This window comes from Eriocheir sinensis, chromosome 45, assembly GCF_024679095.1.
Source record: "Eriocheir sinensis breed Jianghai 21 chromosome 45, ASM2467909v1, whole genome shotgun sequence".
Lineage (NCBI taxonomy): Eukaryota > Metazoa > Arthropoda > Malacostraca > Decapoda > Varunidae > Eriocheir > Eriocheir sinensis.
Window position 1 is genome coordinate 2,312,005 of NC_066553.1, and position 19,326 is coordinate 2,331,330.

The window sequence follows — 19,326 nt, forward strand, 5'->3', positions numbered from 1 at the left end:
TCCTCGCGGCGGAGGTGCCCAGAAGGGGACGGACAAGACGGTGACTCTCCCTCGCTCCTCGCCGTCAGCCGCACACACTAACAGGGTGGATTGTTTTTTACTGCCGCGTCGCTGTCACCTCCTCCCCGTGGTCTAGAGGTTCTCTTAACACCCAGGTGCGGCCACGCGGGACGACACCAGGAGGCCCACAGCTCTACCTCATCGTGTCCTTGAGCCGCGTCATGAATGGAAAGTAGTTCAAGTTTATCAAACAGGCAATCGCCAAAGGCATTTCAGAGGAGTCTTGATGACCCAGTGCAAGGAGTCCGTTCTTGTGAATGTGAAACTGTGGCACATTGTAACGAGCCGTAGACTTAGCGCTGTGTGGGTGCGCGAATAGGAGTGTAGCGAAACATGCCTGGTGTGACGCGGAGAGGCAAGGAAGCGAGCATCATGGACTGGAGGAAAGACATTACTTGAATATAGTTTTATGGCGTTTAAAACTAAAAACTGAGGTAGGTCATATGGTGTTATTATCATCATAAGAAAAAATAGAATAGAAAAAAAGAAAAAGAAGACGGAGAAGAAAAAGAGGAGGAAAAGAATTCAGTCGCTAAGCAGATCGCGATTTGTGTCGCGTACATTATTTTTGCTTACCCAAAGACACGCCAACGTTTTTACATACCCAGAGACATTTTGCGGCGCGAACCTTACTGTTACTCACCCAAAGACATATCAATGCACGCCAAGCGGTCTTTTATTATTACCGTTTCCTTTTTTTGTGCCCTTGAGCTGCCTCCTTCGTTGTAAGAAAAAAAAAGGACACTCTCCTCATCCCCCCGTCAGGTGCCTGCCGGGCCCTGACGAGGCAGGCCGCCGCAGGGTCTTGCCGGCAGTCTTTTCGTCAAGCCTCGCCTTGCTGCCGTCTCGTCGACCCCATGTCACCTCTTTCTTAATTCTCTTTATCTCCAGCCCTCCCATGTCAGACACTTACCTTTACTGTGTGTGTGTGTGTGTGTGTGTGTGTGTGTGTGTTACCTCATTGTGTCGCGTGTCTAGAGTCAGGACATATTGATAACACCCGTGACAGTGATACCCACTCCTTACCCGCCAGGAAGAGAGAAAGAGGAAAAATATACAAAGTAAAACTTTAAAACTTTATTATCATCTAAAAACAATACATATGACTGATGAACATTTCAAAATACTGCAACCGAACTACAAGCACTACAGCCGAATTAAACAGAGGATGCGAGCAGCACTCATCCAACATTGCCTGGAAGGCCGCCGCCGCCAGCACCTCGCCGCGGCCCATTGTACTCATCGCAGCCACGGTTGCCCTCGGACAAACCAGGAAGGAAGCCGAAGGCGGAGACGAAGCGCCAAAAGCCGAAATGGTAATATAAAAACAAAATGAAATAAAAAGCGAAAGGTATGCCAGATAATATTATGTCTTGGCTGCGCCTCGCCGCCCCTCCCCCATCGCCTCGCAGCGCGGCGCCACTGCCTCCTGCGGGACCTCCTGACGGGCCATTGGCAGTCGCCGACGTGGCTGGTGTTTGTGGCCACACACCGCTCCTGCCCCGCCTCCCACGCCACCTCCACGCCCTCGTGCAGCTCGGGGTGCGGCCGGGGCTTCCAGGTTCCCTTGGTCTTCTCCCTCGGCGTAGCAGGTCTCCGGCAGTTTCGCGGCTCCACGCCCCACGGCATGGGCAGCGTGGTGTTGCAGGGGTCAGGCAGCCGCAGCACTGCCGGCGGGAGTGTCTGGCAACCTTGGCTGACACGACAGGGCCGAGCACAGGGAGCAGACCGGGGCCACAAGGCCTGCCCGTTGTCCTGTGGCTGCGGCCGAGCAGTGTGAGCAGAACGGGGCTGCAAGACCTGCACGCTGCGCTTTAGCTGCTGCAGAAAGCGAAGAACAGCGGAAGGCAGTATTCGTGCGCACACACCGTGCTGTGGCAGAGGGCGAGGAACCTTGGCCGGCGGCAGCTGGAGGTCTCCTGCCTCCACCTCGGAGAAGGGACGCTTGGAGGACCGAACGGCGTCGGGGTGATCCATGACCTGAAAGAGGGAACGTCCAGGATGAGTCACACGCAGAGCTCTGAACTGTTTGCCGTGACCAAGTAACAAGACTGAGGAACAGACATCCCGATATCGACACAATAACCTTGTGCCGCCAACAGCACCGGACTACAATATTAACGCGAGGACAAAGCCGCCCTCTCTACACATGTCCTCCGTGCCACATAAACCCAAGGCACTGGCACAGAAACACTGATATACACAAGAACTGACAATAGACTTACCTCGTGGAAGGGACAACACACACACACGACCTGCTGGTGTGGACAACCAACGACGAATGACTTGCTCCTCTGAGTGTTGGATCATTAGTCCTCTCCATCGCCGAGCCCTCCCCCGCCTCTCCCATTGGTCATTTTTCTCGCGCGACTCCTGGCATTGGTCGCCCGCAGCTGAGGCTGCACCGCATTGGTCAGCCTTAGCCCGTGACGTCACCTGAAAAAAAGAGAGAGAGAGAGAGAGAGAGAGAGAGAGAGAGAGAGAGAGAGAGAGAGAGAGAGAGAGAGAGAGAGAGAGAGAGAGAGAGAGATTCAAATTAAATAAATAGTATACCTTACGACATGAAGAGTTAAAAGTTATTTTAAAAATAGTAATGAACTTACATGTGGTAATTCTTATTTGAAATATGTAAAAAACAAAGATAAAAAGAGAGAGGTCAGATGGTGAGCCCTTCCCCTCACTCTACAGTCCTGGCGCTCTCACTTCGAGGCTCTAATATTAATGACTCACCTTATAACAACACGCTAGGCTGGTGTTCGTAATCTACGGCCGTTATTTACAAGGAAGGACTTCAGCAAGTCCTTTAAGTGTTGGAAGCACTGAACAAGATGCACTTGTATTCGATAAATCTAAATGAAAACTGAGCCTGCCCAACAGCCCTCCGCAACACTTGACAGCTGCTTTGTGGTGTTGAGGAGTTGTTGCAGCTTGGAGAACAAGGTTCATCTGCGGAGGGAAAGAAAAGATACTTATCTGCTCTAGTTCCTCCATTTTATCAGGCAAGAATCAGCACTTTGCCGCGTGGATCTCATTTTGATGAATCAGCCACGGAAAGTGTATTACAGACCTTCGTACATAGAGAAACACGCAGAAGGTGACCCTTGGGAGGGCTTGGTGGGGCGGGGAGGCGGGAACACCTGGCCCTACCAGGTGGGGGTTCAAAGGGCTGGGGAGAGACCCTTCCGCGAGGGACCTCTCACTCAGGGTGAAGCTGATATGCTCTTATTTACACGGTGTTTATTATTGCCCGACAACCCAGGGCGGGTTTGTTCTAATTCAGAAAGTTATAAGAGTGCATTACAGAACGCTCTATACAGAGAAACAAGCTGAGGGTAGCACCTGGGAGGTGGGGGGGGGGGGGTGACCTGACATGACTGCACCAGAAGCGAGGAGTGAGATCACTCCCCTCCCCTCCACTCCCTCCCCTGTGAGTAACAGTTTGGTGTTCATAGGGCTGAGGACAGACCTCTTACTTCAGTGAAGTAGTTATGCTCTTATTAACAAGTTGTGTAATAACCCGACAAGCCAGGGCGGGGTTTGTTCACTTCAAGAAGTTGGAAAAATCATATTTCAGAACGCCCTGAAACAAGCAGAAGGGAGCCCCTGGGAGGGCGAAGGCAGGGGGGGGGGGGACCTGACATGGCTGAACAAGGTCACGTACTGGGGAGTCAGATCACTCCCCTGCTGGTAACAGGTGGGGATACAAAGGGCTGGGCAGAGGCCTTTCCGCGAGGAACGTCTCACTCAAGGTGAAATTGTTACGTTAATCTTACTTACACATTGTGTAATAACCCGACAAGCCAGGGCGGGCTTTGGTCACCTCAGTGTGCGTCACGCCAGGGTGGTCACCCCCGCCTATCTGAGCTGAACAAGCAGTAATAGAAAAGACTGACTGTCGTTAGGTTTTCCGATATGTCAGACGAATAATAACATTCCCCCAAAGTTCTCAGGACTCCCACTCACATCCCTTCTAATCTCTCCATATCACTCCTCAATGTCCCTCTGTTAATACTCTTTTCACGGCGGGGGGAGACGAACAAGGGGGCGACTCTCCCTCCTCGCCTCGCCGCCAGCCGCACCCACTCACGAACAAACTCTCCTCGGCTGTAACACGGGTGCAGCCTCTTGCAGGAAATCGGTGAGGCTACACCTTTGTAGATAGCCTCGATATGTTACTAGAGTTTTGATCAAGCAGCACAGAGAGATTCCTAATGTTCTTTTTATAAGCACTTGTAGCCTGTAACACAAGTATAGCCTGTTATTGCGAGTCGGAGAGGCTGTCTAAGGATGAGTTTTAATATTTTAGATAAAGGAGTACGAAGAGATAATGTTACCAATAAGTTTATCTAACCACCTGTAGGCCCACGCTGGCTGACTGGTGGTGTTGTGATCGGGTTACTGATTGAGGTGTCAGACAAGTGTAGACTTTTTATCTTTTAAAAAATATGATTGAAAATACATAATTAACCTTTCCTTGTTCTTTTTATATCGAAAAAAGGATAGTTTAGGCCTTTACTTGCGAGACTTAATGCCATTTATTGCAATACAGAACCGAGTGGCCGTCACGTTGTTTTTAAAGGAGGGGAGAGAGAGAGAGAGAGAGAGAGAGAGAGAGAGAGAGAGAGAGAGAGAGAGAGAGAGAGAGAGAGAGAGAGAGAGAGAGAGAGAGAGAGAGAGAGAGAGAGAGAGAGAGAGAGAGAGAGAGGGGTAAGAGTGTGGTATGTGTCCTTACCTGGTGTGTGTGTGTGTGTGTGTGTGTGTGTGTGTGTGTTTCTAGTGTTCTCCGGTGTTGCTTGGTTTGCGCTGGGTGTAGTTAGTGTTTGTGTTGCTGTGTTTGTGACCTTGTATGTGTGTGTGTGTGTGTGTGTGTGTGTGTGTGTGTGTTGAGTCTGGTGTTGTTTGTTTGTTGCTGTTGTGATGTATTTGTTGTTGTTGTTGTTAATGTTCTTCTTGTTTTTTTGTGGCTGTATTGTTGTTACTGTTGTTTTCGTTGCTGTTGTTGTTCTTGTTGTTTTTTTGTGGCTGTATTGATGTTGTTGTTGTTGTTGTTGTTATTGTTGTTATTGTATACGTGAATAATAAAAAAGACGCTTAACAGGTGGGTAATGAAGGAATCAGCTTCCAACATTATATACCTAACAAAATCCACACAAACTACACAAGAGAGAGAGAAAGACTATTTTGTGTACATGATTATTACTTACCCAGTGAGGTTTTGTAACGAGTACATTATTTTCCCATACCGGATATATATATATATTTGTTATGATGTTATTGCTTTCTATTGATCAGAAGTGTTTTTGCTGCTGTCTGTTCCGTGCGTTGAGTTCTTAATAGACCGAGAAAACAATAAGTGAGTGAAATATGGACCTCTCCGGGAGCTATTTCTCGACAGCGACGGATCTCGTGCAACACCGGTAGTCTTTTCAACATGCCTTGCCTTGCCACCGTCTCGTCGACCCCGCATCACCTCTTTCTTCATTCCTTTTCTCTCCAGCCCTCCCATGTCAGCCCCTTACCTCTCCTATGTGTGTGTGTGTGTGTGTGTGTGTGTGTCAGCCCCTTACCTTTAATCTGTGTGTGTGTGTGTGTGTGTGTGTGTGTCAGCCCCTTACCTTTACTCTGTGTGTGTGTGTGTGTGTGTGTGTGTGTGTGTGTGTGTGTGTGTGTGTGTGTCAGCCCCTTACCTTTACTCTGTGTGTGTGTGTCAGACCCTTACCTTTGTGTGTGTGTGTGTGTGTGTGTGTGTGTGTTTGTGTGTGTGTGTGTGTGTGTGTGTGTGTGTGTCAGCCCCTTACCTTTACTCTGTGTGTGTGTGTGTGTGTGTGTGTGTGTGTGTGTGTGTGTGTGTGTGTGTGTTAGCTCACTGTGTCGCGTGTCTAGAGTCAGGAAATATTGATAACACCCGTGACAGTAATACCCACTCCTTACCCGCCAGGAAGAGAGAAAGAGGAAAAATATACAAAGCAGAACTTTAAAACTTTACTATTATCTAAAAACAATACATGTAATTGATGAACTGAACTACAAGCACTACAGCCGAATGAGACAGAGGATGAGAGCAGCTCCTGACGGGCCGTAGGCAGTCACGAGCTCGGAGGACGGCCGCAGGCTCCAGAGCTTCTGCTACGCTCCACCGTAGTCTTCGCCGCCGCAATCGGCCTCGGACAAACCAGGGAGAAAGCCGAAGGCGGACGCGAAGCGAGCACTCATGAGCCCATAGCCAAGAAGCTCCGCCAGCTCCTGTTCTGCGCTGGCCGGGTAGTTTTCCTTCGTCTCCTCCGTCGGTGTTACAGGCCAAGCACTTGAGGCAGGCGGAGGTTGCAAGACCTGCCCACTGTGCTGTGGCTGCGGTCGGGCAATGAGAGAAGGTCGCGGCTGCAAGACCTGCCTGCTGTGCTGTGGCTGCGCCTCGCCGTCACCTCCCCAGCACTTCGCCGCGCGGCGCCACTGCTTGATACGGGACCTGACGGGCCGTAGGCAGTCACCGACGTGGCTGGTGTTTGTGGCCACACACCGCTGCTGCCCCGCCGCCCACACAACCTCTACTCCCTCGTGACGCTCGGGGGGCGGCCTGGGGTTCCAGGGCTGCTGCTCTGGTCCATCCCGTTCGTCACCGCCACCCTTGCCCTCGGACAAACCAGGGAGGAAGCCGAAGGCGGAGGCGAAGCGAGCACTCATGCGCGTGTACCCAAGAAGCTCCGCCAGCTCGTCTTCTGCGCTGACGCCGTCGTTTCCGTTGGTCTTCTCCCACGGGGTAGCAGGTCCTTGGCAGTCTCGCGGCTCCACGCCCCACGGCATGAACAGCGTGGTGTTGCAGGGGTCAGGCAGCCGCAGCACTGCCGGCGGGAGTGTCTGGCACCCGCGGCTGACACGACGGGGCCGAGCAATGGGAGCAGGTCGGGGCCGCAAAGCCCGCCCTTTGTACTGTGGCTGCGGCCGAGAAGTGGGAGCAGGACGGAGCTGCAAGACTTGCCCACTGTGCTGCGGGTGCTGCAGAAAGCGAAGAGCTGCGGAAGGCTGTCGGTGCAGGATTCGTGCGCACACACCTTGCTGTTGCAGAGGACGAGGAACCTTGGCCGGCGGCAGCTGGAGGTCTCCAGCCTCCACCTCGGAGAAGGGACGCTTGGAGGACTGAACGGCGTCGGGGTGACCCATAACCTGAAAGAGGGAACGTCCAGGGTGAGTCACACGCAGAGCTCTGAACTGTTTGCCGTGACTAGGCAACAAGACTGAGGAACAGACATCCCGATATCGACACAATAACCTTGTGCCGCCAACAGCACCGGACTACAATATTAACGCGAGGACAAAGCCGCCCTCTCTACACATGTCCTCCGTGCCACATAAACCCAAGGCACTGGCACAGAAACACTGATATACACAAGAACTGAAAACAAACTTACCTCGTGTAAGGGACAAGCTGGGGACCAACGCGACACACGACCTGCTGGTGTGGACGACCAACGCAAAATGACTTGTTCTCCTCTGAGGGTTGGATCATTCGTCCTCTCCATCGTCGAGGCCTCCCCCGCCTCTCCCATTGGTCAGTCTTCTCGCTCGACTCCTGCCATTGGTCGCCCGCAGCTGAGGCTGCACCGCATTGGTCAGCCTCAGCCCGTGACGACACCTGAAAGAGAGAAAAAGAAGGGGGGATCATATTGTGAGCCACTCCCCTTTCCTTCCACATAACACCCTCCCCCCAAGTCCTGTACCTTTTACTTCACTTCGAGGTTCTAAACCTAATGATTCACCTCATAACAACACACAGGGCTGGTGTTTATGATCTACACGGCCATTGTTTACGAGAACGGACAGCAGCAAGTCCCTCAAGTGATTGCAAGCATTGAACAGAAGATAAACTTGTCTTTGATAAAGCAGGAAGGAAAACTGAGGCTGCTTACAAGATGGCCGGAGGATTAGTTGCGTCAAGGATGTTCATGCCAAGGCCTTGGTTCACGCAGCAGCCCTCCGCGACACTCGCTGGCTGCCTTGCGGTGTTGAGGCGTTATTGCCGAGCTTAAAACAGAGTTCGTCTGCAGAGGGAAAGAAAAGATACTAAGCTGCTCCAGTAACCTACATTTTTTAAAAAAGAATCAGGATCCATTTTCTTATTTATATAATGATACAGAGATAGCAATTTGCCGCGTGTATCGTTAACTGACGGCTATTTACAGTATGAATCTCCTTTCGATAAATCACCCGCGGAAAGTGTTAGAGCTCTTTAAATAGAGAAACACGCATAAGGTAATCCTTGGGAGGGCGGGGCGGGGGGAAAACTACCAGGTGGGGGATGAAAGGGCTGGGGAGACTCTTCCGCGAGGGACCTCTCACCCAGGGTGAAATTGTTATGCTCTTATTCACACATCTGCCAGGATGGGTTTTGTTCACTTGAAAAGACGTTGAAAATGTATACAACAGAATCCCTGTAGCCCACATGGAAGGATGCAAGAGGGCAGGTGGAGGGAGGTGGGGAGAGGAAAACCTGTCTACTGCACCAGGTATACGTAGTGGGGAGTCAAATATGTTCATGCCAAGGCCTTGGTGCTGAGGGTAGCACCTGGGAGGTGGGGGGGGGGTGACCTGACATGACTGCACCAGAAGCGAGGAGTGAGATCACTCCCCTCCACTCCCTCCCCTGTGAGTAACAGTTTGGTGTTCATAGGGCTGAGGACAGACCTCTTACTTCAGTGAAGTAGTTATGCTCTTATTAACAAGTTGTGTAATGACCCGACAAGCCAGGGCGGGGTTTGTTCACTTCAAGAAGTTGGAAAAATCATATTTCAGAACGCCCTGAAACAAGCAGAAGGGAGCCCCTGGGAGGGCGAAGGCAGGGGGGGGGGGACCTGACATGGCTGAACAAGGTCACGTACTGGGGAGTCAGATCACTCCCCTGCTGGTAACAGGGGGGGATACAAAGGGCTGGGCAGAGGCCTTTCCGCGAGGAACGTCTCACTCAAGGTGAAATTGTTACGTTAATCTTACTTACACATTGTGTAATAACCCGACAAGCCAGGGCGGGCTTTGGTCACCTCAGTGTGCGTCACGCCAGGGTGGTCACCCCCGCCTATCTGAGCTGAACAAGCAGTAATAGAAAAGACTGACTGTCGTTAGGTTTTCCGGTATGTCAGACGAGTAATAACATTCCCCCAAAGTTCTCAGGACTCCCACTCACATCTCTCCTCAATGTCCCTCTGTTCCTAATCTCCTCACGGCGGAGGTACTCGAGGGAAGACGGACAAGGGGGCGACTCTCCCTCTCTCCTCGCTGCCAGTCGCACACACTCACGAACAAACTCTCCTCGGCTGTAACACAGGTGCAGCCTCTTGCAGCAAACCGGTGAGGCCGAGTTGTAGATAGCCTCGATATGTTACTAGGCTGCTACTTCTACTTTTTCTACTAGGCTGCTACTTCTACTTTTTCTACTAGGCTGCTACTTCTACTTTTTCTACTAGGCTGCTACTTCTACTTTTTCTACTAGGCTGCTACTTCTACTACTTTTTCTACTAGGCTGCTACTTCTACTACTTTTTCTACTAGGCTGCTACTTCTACTACTTTTTCTACTAGGCTGCTACTTCTTCTACTAACACAAGGCTACTACTACTACAACAACAACAACAAGGCTACTACTACCACAACTACTAGGTACCATTACTACTACCACAACCACCACGTTACTATTACTACCACTACTATTAACAATTGACCTTTGACTCTCTCTTACAGGGCCTGCCCGCCACCTGGCCTTGTGTTTGAGGCCTGAAGTAAATAATCCCCGTAGCTACTCACCGTTCATGGAGCTCCACAGCCCTTCCCTCCCCCTCCCCGGAAGGAGCAGGGAAGGAGTCACACAGCTGCTGCCCAATGTCATTCATATTCTGTATTATCGAAAACCACCCAGCGCAAGTATTCTATTTTTTTATTTTTATTAGAGCCACTTACCTGTAGTGTGTGTGTGTGTGTGTGTGTGTGTGTGATCCCCATTAATGCTTCCATTACAGTTAAGTACTTGATGTTTTTTTTGTTTTTTTTGTTCGTGTGTTTGTTAACCCACTGTGTGGGTCGTTCCCAGGCAGGACACAATAGCAGTGATTACTCAGTAATATCATTTCTTTACTCGGCAGGAAGGAGACAAAAAGGAAACATTTAGAAGCAAAACTTTACTGTCATCTAAAACAATACATTTGCGTAAGACAAAAACAAATCGGGACAAAACAATACACTCAAGCAAGACAAAACCACACGTGACTAGAGCGGAGAGCGCGTGCAGCACGCAGCCACCGTCGAGTCAGAGGTCACTGCCGCCGCCAGCAAGTCGCCGCGCGGCGCCACTGCTTTCTGCGGGACCTCCTGACGGGCCGTAGGCAGTCACTGACGTGGCTGGTGTTTGTGGCCACACACCGCTGCTGCCTCGCCTCCCACGCCACCTCCACGCCCTCGTGCAGCTCGGGGGGCGGCCGGGGGTTCCAGGGCTGCTGCTGTGGTTCATCGTGCTCGTCACCGCCACCGTTGCCCACGAGTGAAGCAAAGTTCAAGCCGTAGGCAGAGGCGAAGCGAGCACTCATGCTCGTGTACCCAAGAAGCTCCGCCAGCTCCTGTTCTGCGCTGGCCACGTCGCTTTTTTTCGGCTCGCCCCACGGCGTGGCAGCTCTCGGGCAGTCTCGCGGTTCCACGCCCCACGGCATGGGCAGCGTGGTGTTGCAGGGGCGAGGCAGCCGCAGTACTGCCGGCGGGAGTGTCTGGCACCCACGGCTGACACGACGGGGCCGAGCGATGGGAGCAGGCCGGAGCCGCAAAGCCTGCCCGTTGTGCTGTGGCCGCGGCCGAACAGTGGGAGCAGGACGGGGCTGCAAGGCCTGCCCGTTCTGCTGTGGCTGTGGCTGCAGTGCCTGCCTATTGTCTTGTGGCTGCTGCAGAAAGCGAAGAACAGCGGATGGCCGTAGGGGCAGTGTTCGTGTACACACACCATGCTGTGGCAGAGGACGAGGACCCTTGGCCGGCGCCAGCTGGAGGTCTCCTGCCTCCACCTCGGAGAAGGGACGCTTGGAGGACTGAACGGCGTCGGGGTGGCCCATGACCTGAAAAGAGGAAACGTCCAGGGTGAGTCACACGCAGAGCTACTCCTGGTGCGGCAGTGTGTGGCTACAGGGGGTGTGGGGGCAAACTCAAGAGTTACTGAGCACGTCACCGAGAGCAAGAAACTATATTGTAATGGGAAGATAATTCTTTTGTGTTTTTAAATGTTGGAGGAGTGTCACAGACCACTGCAGGGGGAGTAAATTATATTAGAAGGAAACTTTGCATTATATCTGAACGGTCCTTAAGAACTGCCAACCGTGGCACTACTATGTGGCTGACCAGACTGATGCAACCTTCAGAATAACCACCGAACTATATATACTGTGACCAGTGACAGCTCAGGGCACGGAGCTTTAGTAACGGAGACACTACAGATCCACACCAGAACTGCCAACCATTCCACTTTGACTTTGACAGTTGTCGCTGCCTTGCCTAATTCACATTTAAGAAAAAGCACCAAAAACATATTTTTGTGAACAGTAACGGCCACAAAAACCCAAGGCACACTGACAGAAACACTCTGATATACACTGAAAACAGACTTACCTCGTGTAAGGGACAAGCTGGGGACTAACGCTACACACGACCTGCTGGTGTGGACGACCAACGCCGAATGACTTGCTCCTCAAAGGGTTGGATCATTCGTCCTCTCCATCGCCGAGACCTCCCCCGCCTCTGCCATTGGTCAGTCTTCTGGCGCGACTCCTGCCATTGGTCGCCCGCAGCTGAGTCTGCACCGCATTGGTCAGATCAGCCCGTGGCGTCACCTGAAAGGGAGAGAGTGAGGGGAAGGGGGGATCCCCCTGGATAGGATTCCCCTTAACCCCCCCCCCCCCCCCCAAGTCCTGTACCTTTTACTTCCTAACTCACTTCGAGGCTCTAAAACTGATGATCCACCTCATAACAAGACCCAAGGCTGGTGTTTATGATCTACACGGCCATTGTTTACGAGAATGGACAGCAGCAAGTCCCTCAAGTGTTTGCAAGCATTGAGCAGAGGGCAAACTTGTCTTTAATAAAGCAGGAAGGAAAACTGAGGCTGCTTACAAGATGGCCGGAGGATTAGTCGCGTCAAGGATGCTTATGTCAAGGCCTTATATAGCCTTATGTAGTTTATGCAGCAGCCCTCCGCGTCACTCGCTGGCTGCTTTTGCGGTGTTGAGGCGTATTTGCCGTCCAGAAAACAGAGCTCGTCTGCAGAGGGAAAGAAAAGATACTAAGCTTACTTAGATTACATAGGCTGCGGCAACGCCCACCCCGGTGACGCGGGGCGCGGCCAGCAAGCCGCGTTAGAATGTGATGCATTATATGAGGGAGAGAGACGCAGCTGATAGAGTAAAACACCAACAGAATGGCCAGGCCTGCGCCTAGCGACGGTGCTGGCGCTCTCGTCTGCCGGCCCGTCCGCCATGTTGAGTTGAGGACCAGGTGGCGGGTGGCCATGAGGGGCTGAGCGAGGTGAGGAAACTCATCTCGATGCCATCATGTTGTCCTCAACACTACAGTGTTATCACTAACAAATAACTGCCTCGGCATCTTCCGCAGTGTTGTTGTAGGTACTTAATGGACTGAGTGAGGTGAGGAAACCCGCCTCGATGCCTTCATGTATGTAGGTCATTACACTACGGTGCTAACACCACACTGTTATACTAACACACAGCTGCCTCAGCACCTAACGCTGTGTTCGTGTGGTTATGCGAGCAGTGTGCTTCGGGCAAACATTTGTTTTTTTGTTACCTAGCGTTGACGAATAAGGCCACACTGGCAGACTTATATTATTATCGGATCACCTGAAGACCCGCCATCCCAGACTCTCACCTGAAGACCCGCCATCCCAGACTCTCACCTGAAGACCCGCCACCCCAGACTCTCTCACCTGAAGACCCGCCATCCCAGACTCTCACCTGAAGACCCGCCACCCCAGACTCTCTCCTGAAGACCCGCCATCCCAGACTCTCACCTGAAGACCCGCCATCCCAGACTCTCACCTGAAGACCCGCCATCCCAGACTCTCACCTGAAGACCCGCCATCCCAGACTCTCACCTGAAGACCCGCCACCCCAGACTCTCACCTGAAGACCCGCCATCCCAGACTCTCGCACCTGAAGACCCGCCACCCCACTGGAAAAATCCGGAGCAAAGTTCCTCTGTCTTCATTTCCTCGCAACATAATTTTCTCCTGAAGAGGGATTATCTAAACACCTCTCTAACCGAATCAGACTTTCGTGCTTTGCAATTTCCTCCTGTCCTCTGTGTGCGGGTGCTGGGCTGTGGCGGGTTTGTTCTTTTTATCGCTTTCTGTTTCACTCTTGAGGCGTCTCTTTGCTGTGAGAAATCCTTTCCCCTCATCCCCAAAGGACGGGAGGAAGGTGTGCTGACATTAACAGGATAGATTGGTATTTACTGCCGCGTCGCTGTCATTTTTTTCTTTTCTTTTAAGAGTCCAGAGCTTCTCTTGATCCCTGTCGTGTGTAGCCAGGCAGGCGTTCCCAGCGGTGGCCTTCCTTCTACGAGGCATCAAGAAAAGTCGGCCAGTCCACTGATAGCCTCCTGCTCACCCCAAGGCCGTGACCCCCACAGCCGCGGCCACGCGGGGCGACACCAAGAGGCCTACAGATCTACCTAATCGTGTTCTTGCACCGAGGCATGAATGGAAAGTAGAAATTCAGCTTTATCAAACAGGCAGTCGCCAAAGGCAATTCAGAGGAGCCTTTGCGACCCAATTCAAGGAATCCATTCTTGTGAATGTGAAACTGTGGCACACAGTGACGAACTGTGGCAAACACGGAGCGTAGAGTTAGCGCTGTGCTGGGTGTGACGCGGTGAGACACGGAAGCGAGCATCATGGGTTGGAGGAAAGACATTACTTGAATATACTTTAATGGCGTTTAAAACTAAATCAGGGACTGGACGGGTCAAATTCGTAGACCTGATGATATATGACAACACAAGTGACGACCCAGGGCTCGTAGAAGTCGTGGACGACAGAGGGCCAGGCGGGGAGATGTAATGCGAGCATCTGCCTGAGCAGGATGGAGTGCACTGAAGAAGGCGCCTCACTGGCCCGTGTGTCCCTCGTGGCAAGGCGGCCAGTCTCGCGAGGAGCGGCTGCCGGCCTGTGCGCCCCAGTTCAGTTCAGTTGACGGTCGAGGGGATGGCCTTCGCTCCGTCTTAACAGAGAGCAGCAGGGCGTCAGATGGAAAAACAGCCTCCCTTGACCAGTGCGCTCCCGACACCTTCCCAAAGTGTTGCTCGCTACGATATAATACTATGTGCACTTCCTTAGTTGTTCTTTTTTTTTTTTTCTTCTTTTTTTTACGTCTCCGCCTATTGCGCCGGTAGGCTTGCTTGAGGGGCCTGGGTGGTATTCGGCCCCAGCCCGTCATGGCGCAGGCAAGTGTTTATAGTGGCGCCATCTTCATTCATCAGTCGAAAGAGTAAGGGCATATCCTACGTTAGGGGACCACACCAACGAACTGTTCAGAAAAAAATATATACTGAGAAGCAAATGGCAGAGATTGTAACACATTATATTCTTCTTCTAATTCTTGGTCGAACTTATACAGCTTTTTTTTTGGGGGGGGGGGGGGTACCAAAAAGTGCCTACAACTGCTGCCAAAACTTCACATTTCATAGCAGTCTGTATAAGAGAAGATGGCGCCACTATAAACACTTGCCTGCGCCATTACGGGCTGAGGCTGACTACCATCCAAGCCCCTCAAGCAAGCCTGCCGGCGCAATAGGCGTAGACGGAAAAAAAAAATAATAAATAAATTAAAAAAAAATAGAGGTGGCTGGCGCTGGCGATGGTGTTTCTTGTTGATCCTCAGGCAGTCAGGTTCTACAGGATGTGTTACTGCTCACTTGTTCGCCAGCTAAAGCCTCTACAACGAAAAATAATAAATAAAAATAATAATAATTCACTGTGACCCCAGTTTGACATCAGATAGAGGAGGACGTTGGGAAAGGCTATGGTAATGGTTCAAATGATGATAATGATGATGATGACAATGAATACGATGAGGAAGATGAGAAGGAGGATGAGGATGAAGTCGAGGATAATCACAGCCCTGGGTCACACTGGTCACGACGGCCGTCCCGTAACCAAAACACAAACAGCTGATTGATTCTTCCTTTGGTTGTTCTCTATAAAGTGGCGGTTTCTCTGTGTTTTCTCTTTTACCAGGCATTTCCGGTGTGTTTTCTCCTTGTTTTAAACCCGGTAGTTGCGGGGATCATGTTTCTTAAAGGCCCTTCCCTCTAAGCGAGATAAAGGAGAAAAAATCATCACTCACGCAAACCATTTCATAATATATATCAACGCATTTGTGATCAGTTTATGCATCATCTATTTTTTGGGGGGTTTATATCATAGCAAAAATTTGGCCTGTCGCTGGTACACGGTAAAGCCACAAATTTGGCCCATCACTATTATTATTATTATTATTATTATTACACACACACACACACACACACACACACACACACACACACACACACACAGATACACATAGGAAATTTGGTGATAAATCGCTCAGTTTGGGTATAAGAGCCGATTTCACGGTCCAACACAGTGTCTTCGTAACAGCCCGAACCAAACTATAGAATCCTATCCAATCCAAAACGGGGAGGTCTTCGCTGCCACACTAAATACACAAGACTTTTCCTGTATAGTTTCATCAAATTTGTGAACTTAAATATAAACACCAGACACTATACAAGGAAATTTCGAAGGCTCTGGTATTGGTTTGGGAGCTTACTAACCCGTCATGAGACTTGGCAACGGTGCGCACTGCGTGGGAGGCGCGGTAGATAAACAAACGCGTTGGCCGGGAGACGGAGGACGGCGAACCTGACTCGGTGGTGTTCCTTGTGTGTTCCTTGTGTTTCTCCTGCTGCTGTGAATATCTAGTGTGCCTCAAGGAAGGAAATGATAGTAAATAGAGCCCCAGCACTCTCCACAAAGCGCCGGTCACACCTGTTATATGTTTACTGAGTGGCTGTTTACTGAGTGACTGCTGTTTTTTGAGTGTTTGTTGTTGAGTGAGTGACTGTTTGCTGTTTACTGAGTGACTGTTTGCTGTTTACTGAGTGACTGTTTGCTGTTTATTGAGTGGCTGTTTGCTGTTTACTGAGTGGCCGTTTGCTGTTTTTTGAGTGTTTGTTGTTGACTGAGTGACTGTTTTCTGTTTACTGAGTGGCTGGTTGCTGTGTTCCTTGCCTGTGTTGCGACTGTCAGTAAGTGTGTGAGTAGGGCAAAGTAAGTGTTGATAAGTCTTAAGTACATGTTGCTTAAGGATCACTTTTTTTTTTTACGAGTGGCACATCTTTTTACCCCAACGACTTCCCAATGTACCCCAGTGATACCCTAAAGTACCCCAACTATTCCCCAATGTACCCCAATTATAGTCACCTGTCGTTGCGTATTCCAGAAGTACACCCGTCTGACTGCGAGGGACACCTTAGTACCATATGAAGTACTTTATGCACGTACAACACACACACTTCTGTATTGCTTGGCCCTCACCGATCATTCGTTCGTGAGACATTGTTTTTTAGAATATGGTCTATGGGTACATATGTATAGTTATGCATTTCTGTTAATTGTACAGCCATCCCTCAAATAGTACGGTTTCCAATAGTTTGGTTTCGGTTTTATACGGATTGTCATAGAAGATCATTTAGGATTTTTGACATCGTTTTTTAGAATATGGTCTATGGGTACATATGTATAGTTATGCATTTCTGTTAATTGTACAGCCATCCCTCAAATAGTACGGTTTCCAATAGTTTGGTTTTGGTTTTATACGGATTGTCATAGAAGACATTTTTAGGATTTTTAAATTTCCTGCTCACTGGGAAACTCAAAAATCCTAAAAAAATCTTCCATGAAAATCCACATAAAACCAAAACCGAACTATTGGAAACCATACTATTTGAGGGATGACTGTATTCTGGCAGCGGGGCACAGGTCAGGTTGGGTTAGGTTAGATTTAGTTATTAGGTCAGGTGAGATTTACTTAGGTTAGATTTGTTAGGTTTAATTGGTATGATAAGTACATGTGATACAGCGTTGCCAAATTATCGTACACACCGTATTGCATTTTCGTAGTTTCTAACTGAGATCTATAGCAAAAACAAACAAACAGACATCAATAAATAACAGTTTTAACGCCAACTTTAGTATTCTTTCGTTATTTGTGTAGATACGAGAGTTTGAGGCTTAAAAAATGATAAATACGATGTGGTGAGTACGATAATCTGGCAACCCTGATGTGATACACTTTCCGCAGTGCCCTTGTTGTCGCCTGTGGTTGATGGGTGAGGCGGCGGCTCAACTCCAGGAGCGACTTTATCCACCTTCCTCATGGTCTTGTGAAGGCTTAATTTTTCTTTATTTCTGTGTAATGTGAGGACAGAACTTTTACCCGATCTGACCTAACTTGACTACATGTAAATTAGCTAAAGCCAACCTGACCTGTGGCCTGCTGCCAAAATTTATTAAACGGAAGTAAATCCCTAACCTTGGTACTATCAGTTGCGATATATTTTTATGGGTTCAAAAGATTCAGAATGACAAGATCTAGGGGATAATGCAAGTGCAGTATTAACATCACATGAGATAACTAGAAAAAAATTCAATATTACCGGCAGTAGGTTGTTATCTGTCAAGTTTACATCCTGACCTTGATAGATAATGTGTCGGGCACATATACAGGTGCATAACATGGTGTTCTGTTAGTTTAGGAAAAGACTGGGTGACAGCATGTGAGGTCAGGGATGGACAGACCTGCCATCCTGATATAGGAGTATGTACGTTACATCTGAATATTTAGCATTGCAAGGCAAAAGTTGTTTTCGCCGGATGGTTAGTTCAATTAAGAAAGGCATTAGGTGAGGTGACACCTTCTCCAAAATTATTCTTGGCTTTCTTAAAAGTATTGAAGAAATTACAGTGAGATATCAGTACCATATGAATCAAGATAAATGGAGAATACCTCGACAACCTTAGATTCACAGATGTCATAGTCTTACTAAGTGACTTTGAAGGAAATTTACATGTACCATTCCTAAATGTGTTTTTATGACCGCAAAGTTTGTCCGGAATTCCAGACAACGATAATAACCACGTTATTCCAGCAACGATAGTGATCTAGGGTTAATCCACCATAAGGAAGTGAGGATATTAATTTATAGCTACATACCATTACTGTAGCCATAAGGGAAAAGTAGTCTATGCAAGGCAGGGACACCCACTTCCCTAAGGCAAGTTGTGCTGGCTTCATACCGTACTTGTTGGCCACAGACCCTTTGACCGTGAAAAGACCAATTACATTTTATTAAGTATGCGGAAAATAGAAAGAACATAAAAAAGGCTTTCCCTCAGGTGGCATGAAGAGTGCCTCAAGACTCCTGTGCCAGACTAGCCTCCTCAGCACCGTGGCGGCGCTTAACATGCATACAAAGTGCCGGGGCGGCGTGTACTCCTTCACCAAGGGCAAGGTGAGGCAGGAAGGGACAGGGCCTTGGTTGTACAGGTAACTCTCGATTTATGCGAGTATTGTGTCCTTGAAGAGGTCGCATAAATCAAAAACAATGTAAATCAAACAAGAGGTAGGTTTGTACTTTTATTGTCTACTGTATCCCTCTCGTGGTTCCTCCTCTGGCTCCCCTTCTCCTCGTGGTAGCACAGCAGCGAGGGTGTTGTTGTTGTTGTTGAGTAGCGTGGCAGCGTAGGTACTGTATTGTTGTTCAAGTGACGCGCGGGAAGAACTGAGCTCAGCTGTGTGGCCGCGGCGCCGTGTGAGTCCAGTTGCGTTAGATATCTGGTGGCCACTCCATAAAATATCGCGTATAAGTGACAAAAACGTGTAAATTAAACATTTATTTGAATTTTGGACCCCGCGTTATTTAAAAACCATGTAAACCGAACTCAAGTAAATCGAGAGTTACCTGTATATGACTGACGATACTTAACCCCGGAAGAAAAACAGAATAATGCTCATTTAGAATTCCTGTTTCCTTGCTATTTTATGTAACATTATGTCAGAATTTATGGTTATACATAGTTTCATTTAGCACTCAGCCCATGTAGGTCCCTCGGTTGTTAAAGAAAATATATACAGGAGAGTGAATGTAACTTCTCCAAACATAACTCGATGTTTAGTCTGAGTGTACAGCCTTAG

At 49.4% G+C, this 19,326-nt stretch overlaps 1 protein-coding gene across 6 annotated transcripts in view; it reads left to right on the plus strand.

Annotated features, from left to right (window-relative positions):
• The window catches only part of LOC126980862 (ADP-ribose pyrophosphatase, mitochondrial-like), a 32,698-nt gene that overhangs the window by 5,973 nt on the left and 7,399 nt on the right, over nt 1-19,326 (plus strand). The window contains exons 2-3 of one of the 6 annotated variants that reach the window (XM_050831188.1): nt 9,788-9,963; nt 18,528-18,643. In XM_050831188.1, coding sequence (XP_050687145.1) covers nt 18,533-18,643 — 111 coding nt within the window. In that variant the 5' untranslated portion in view covers nt 9,788-9,963; nt 18,528-18,532. The other 5 variants (XM_050831186.1, XM_050831187.1, XM_050831191.1 and 2 more) reach the window with 5 other exon arrangements.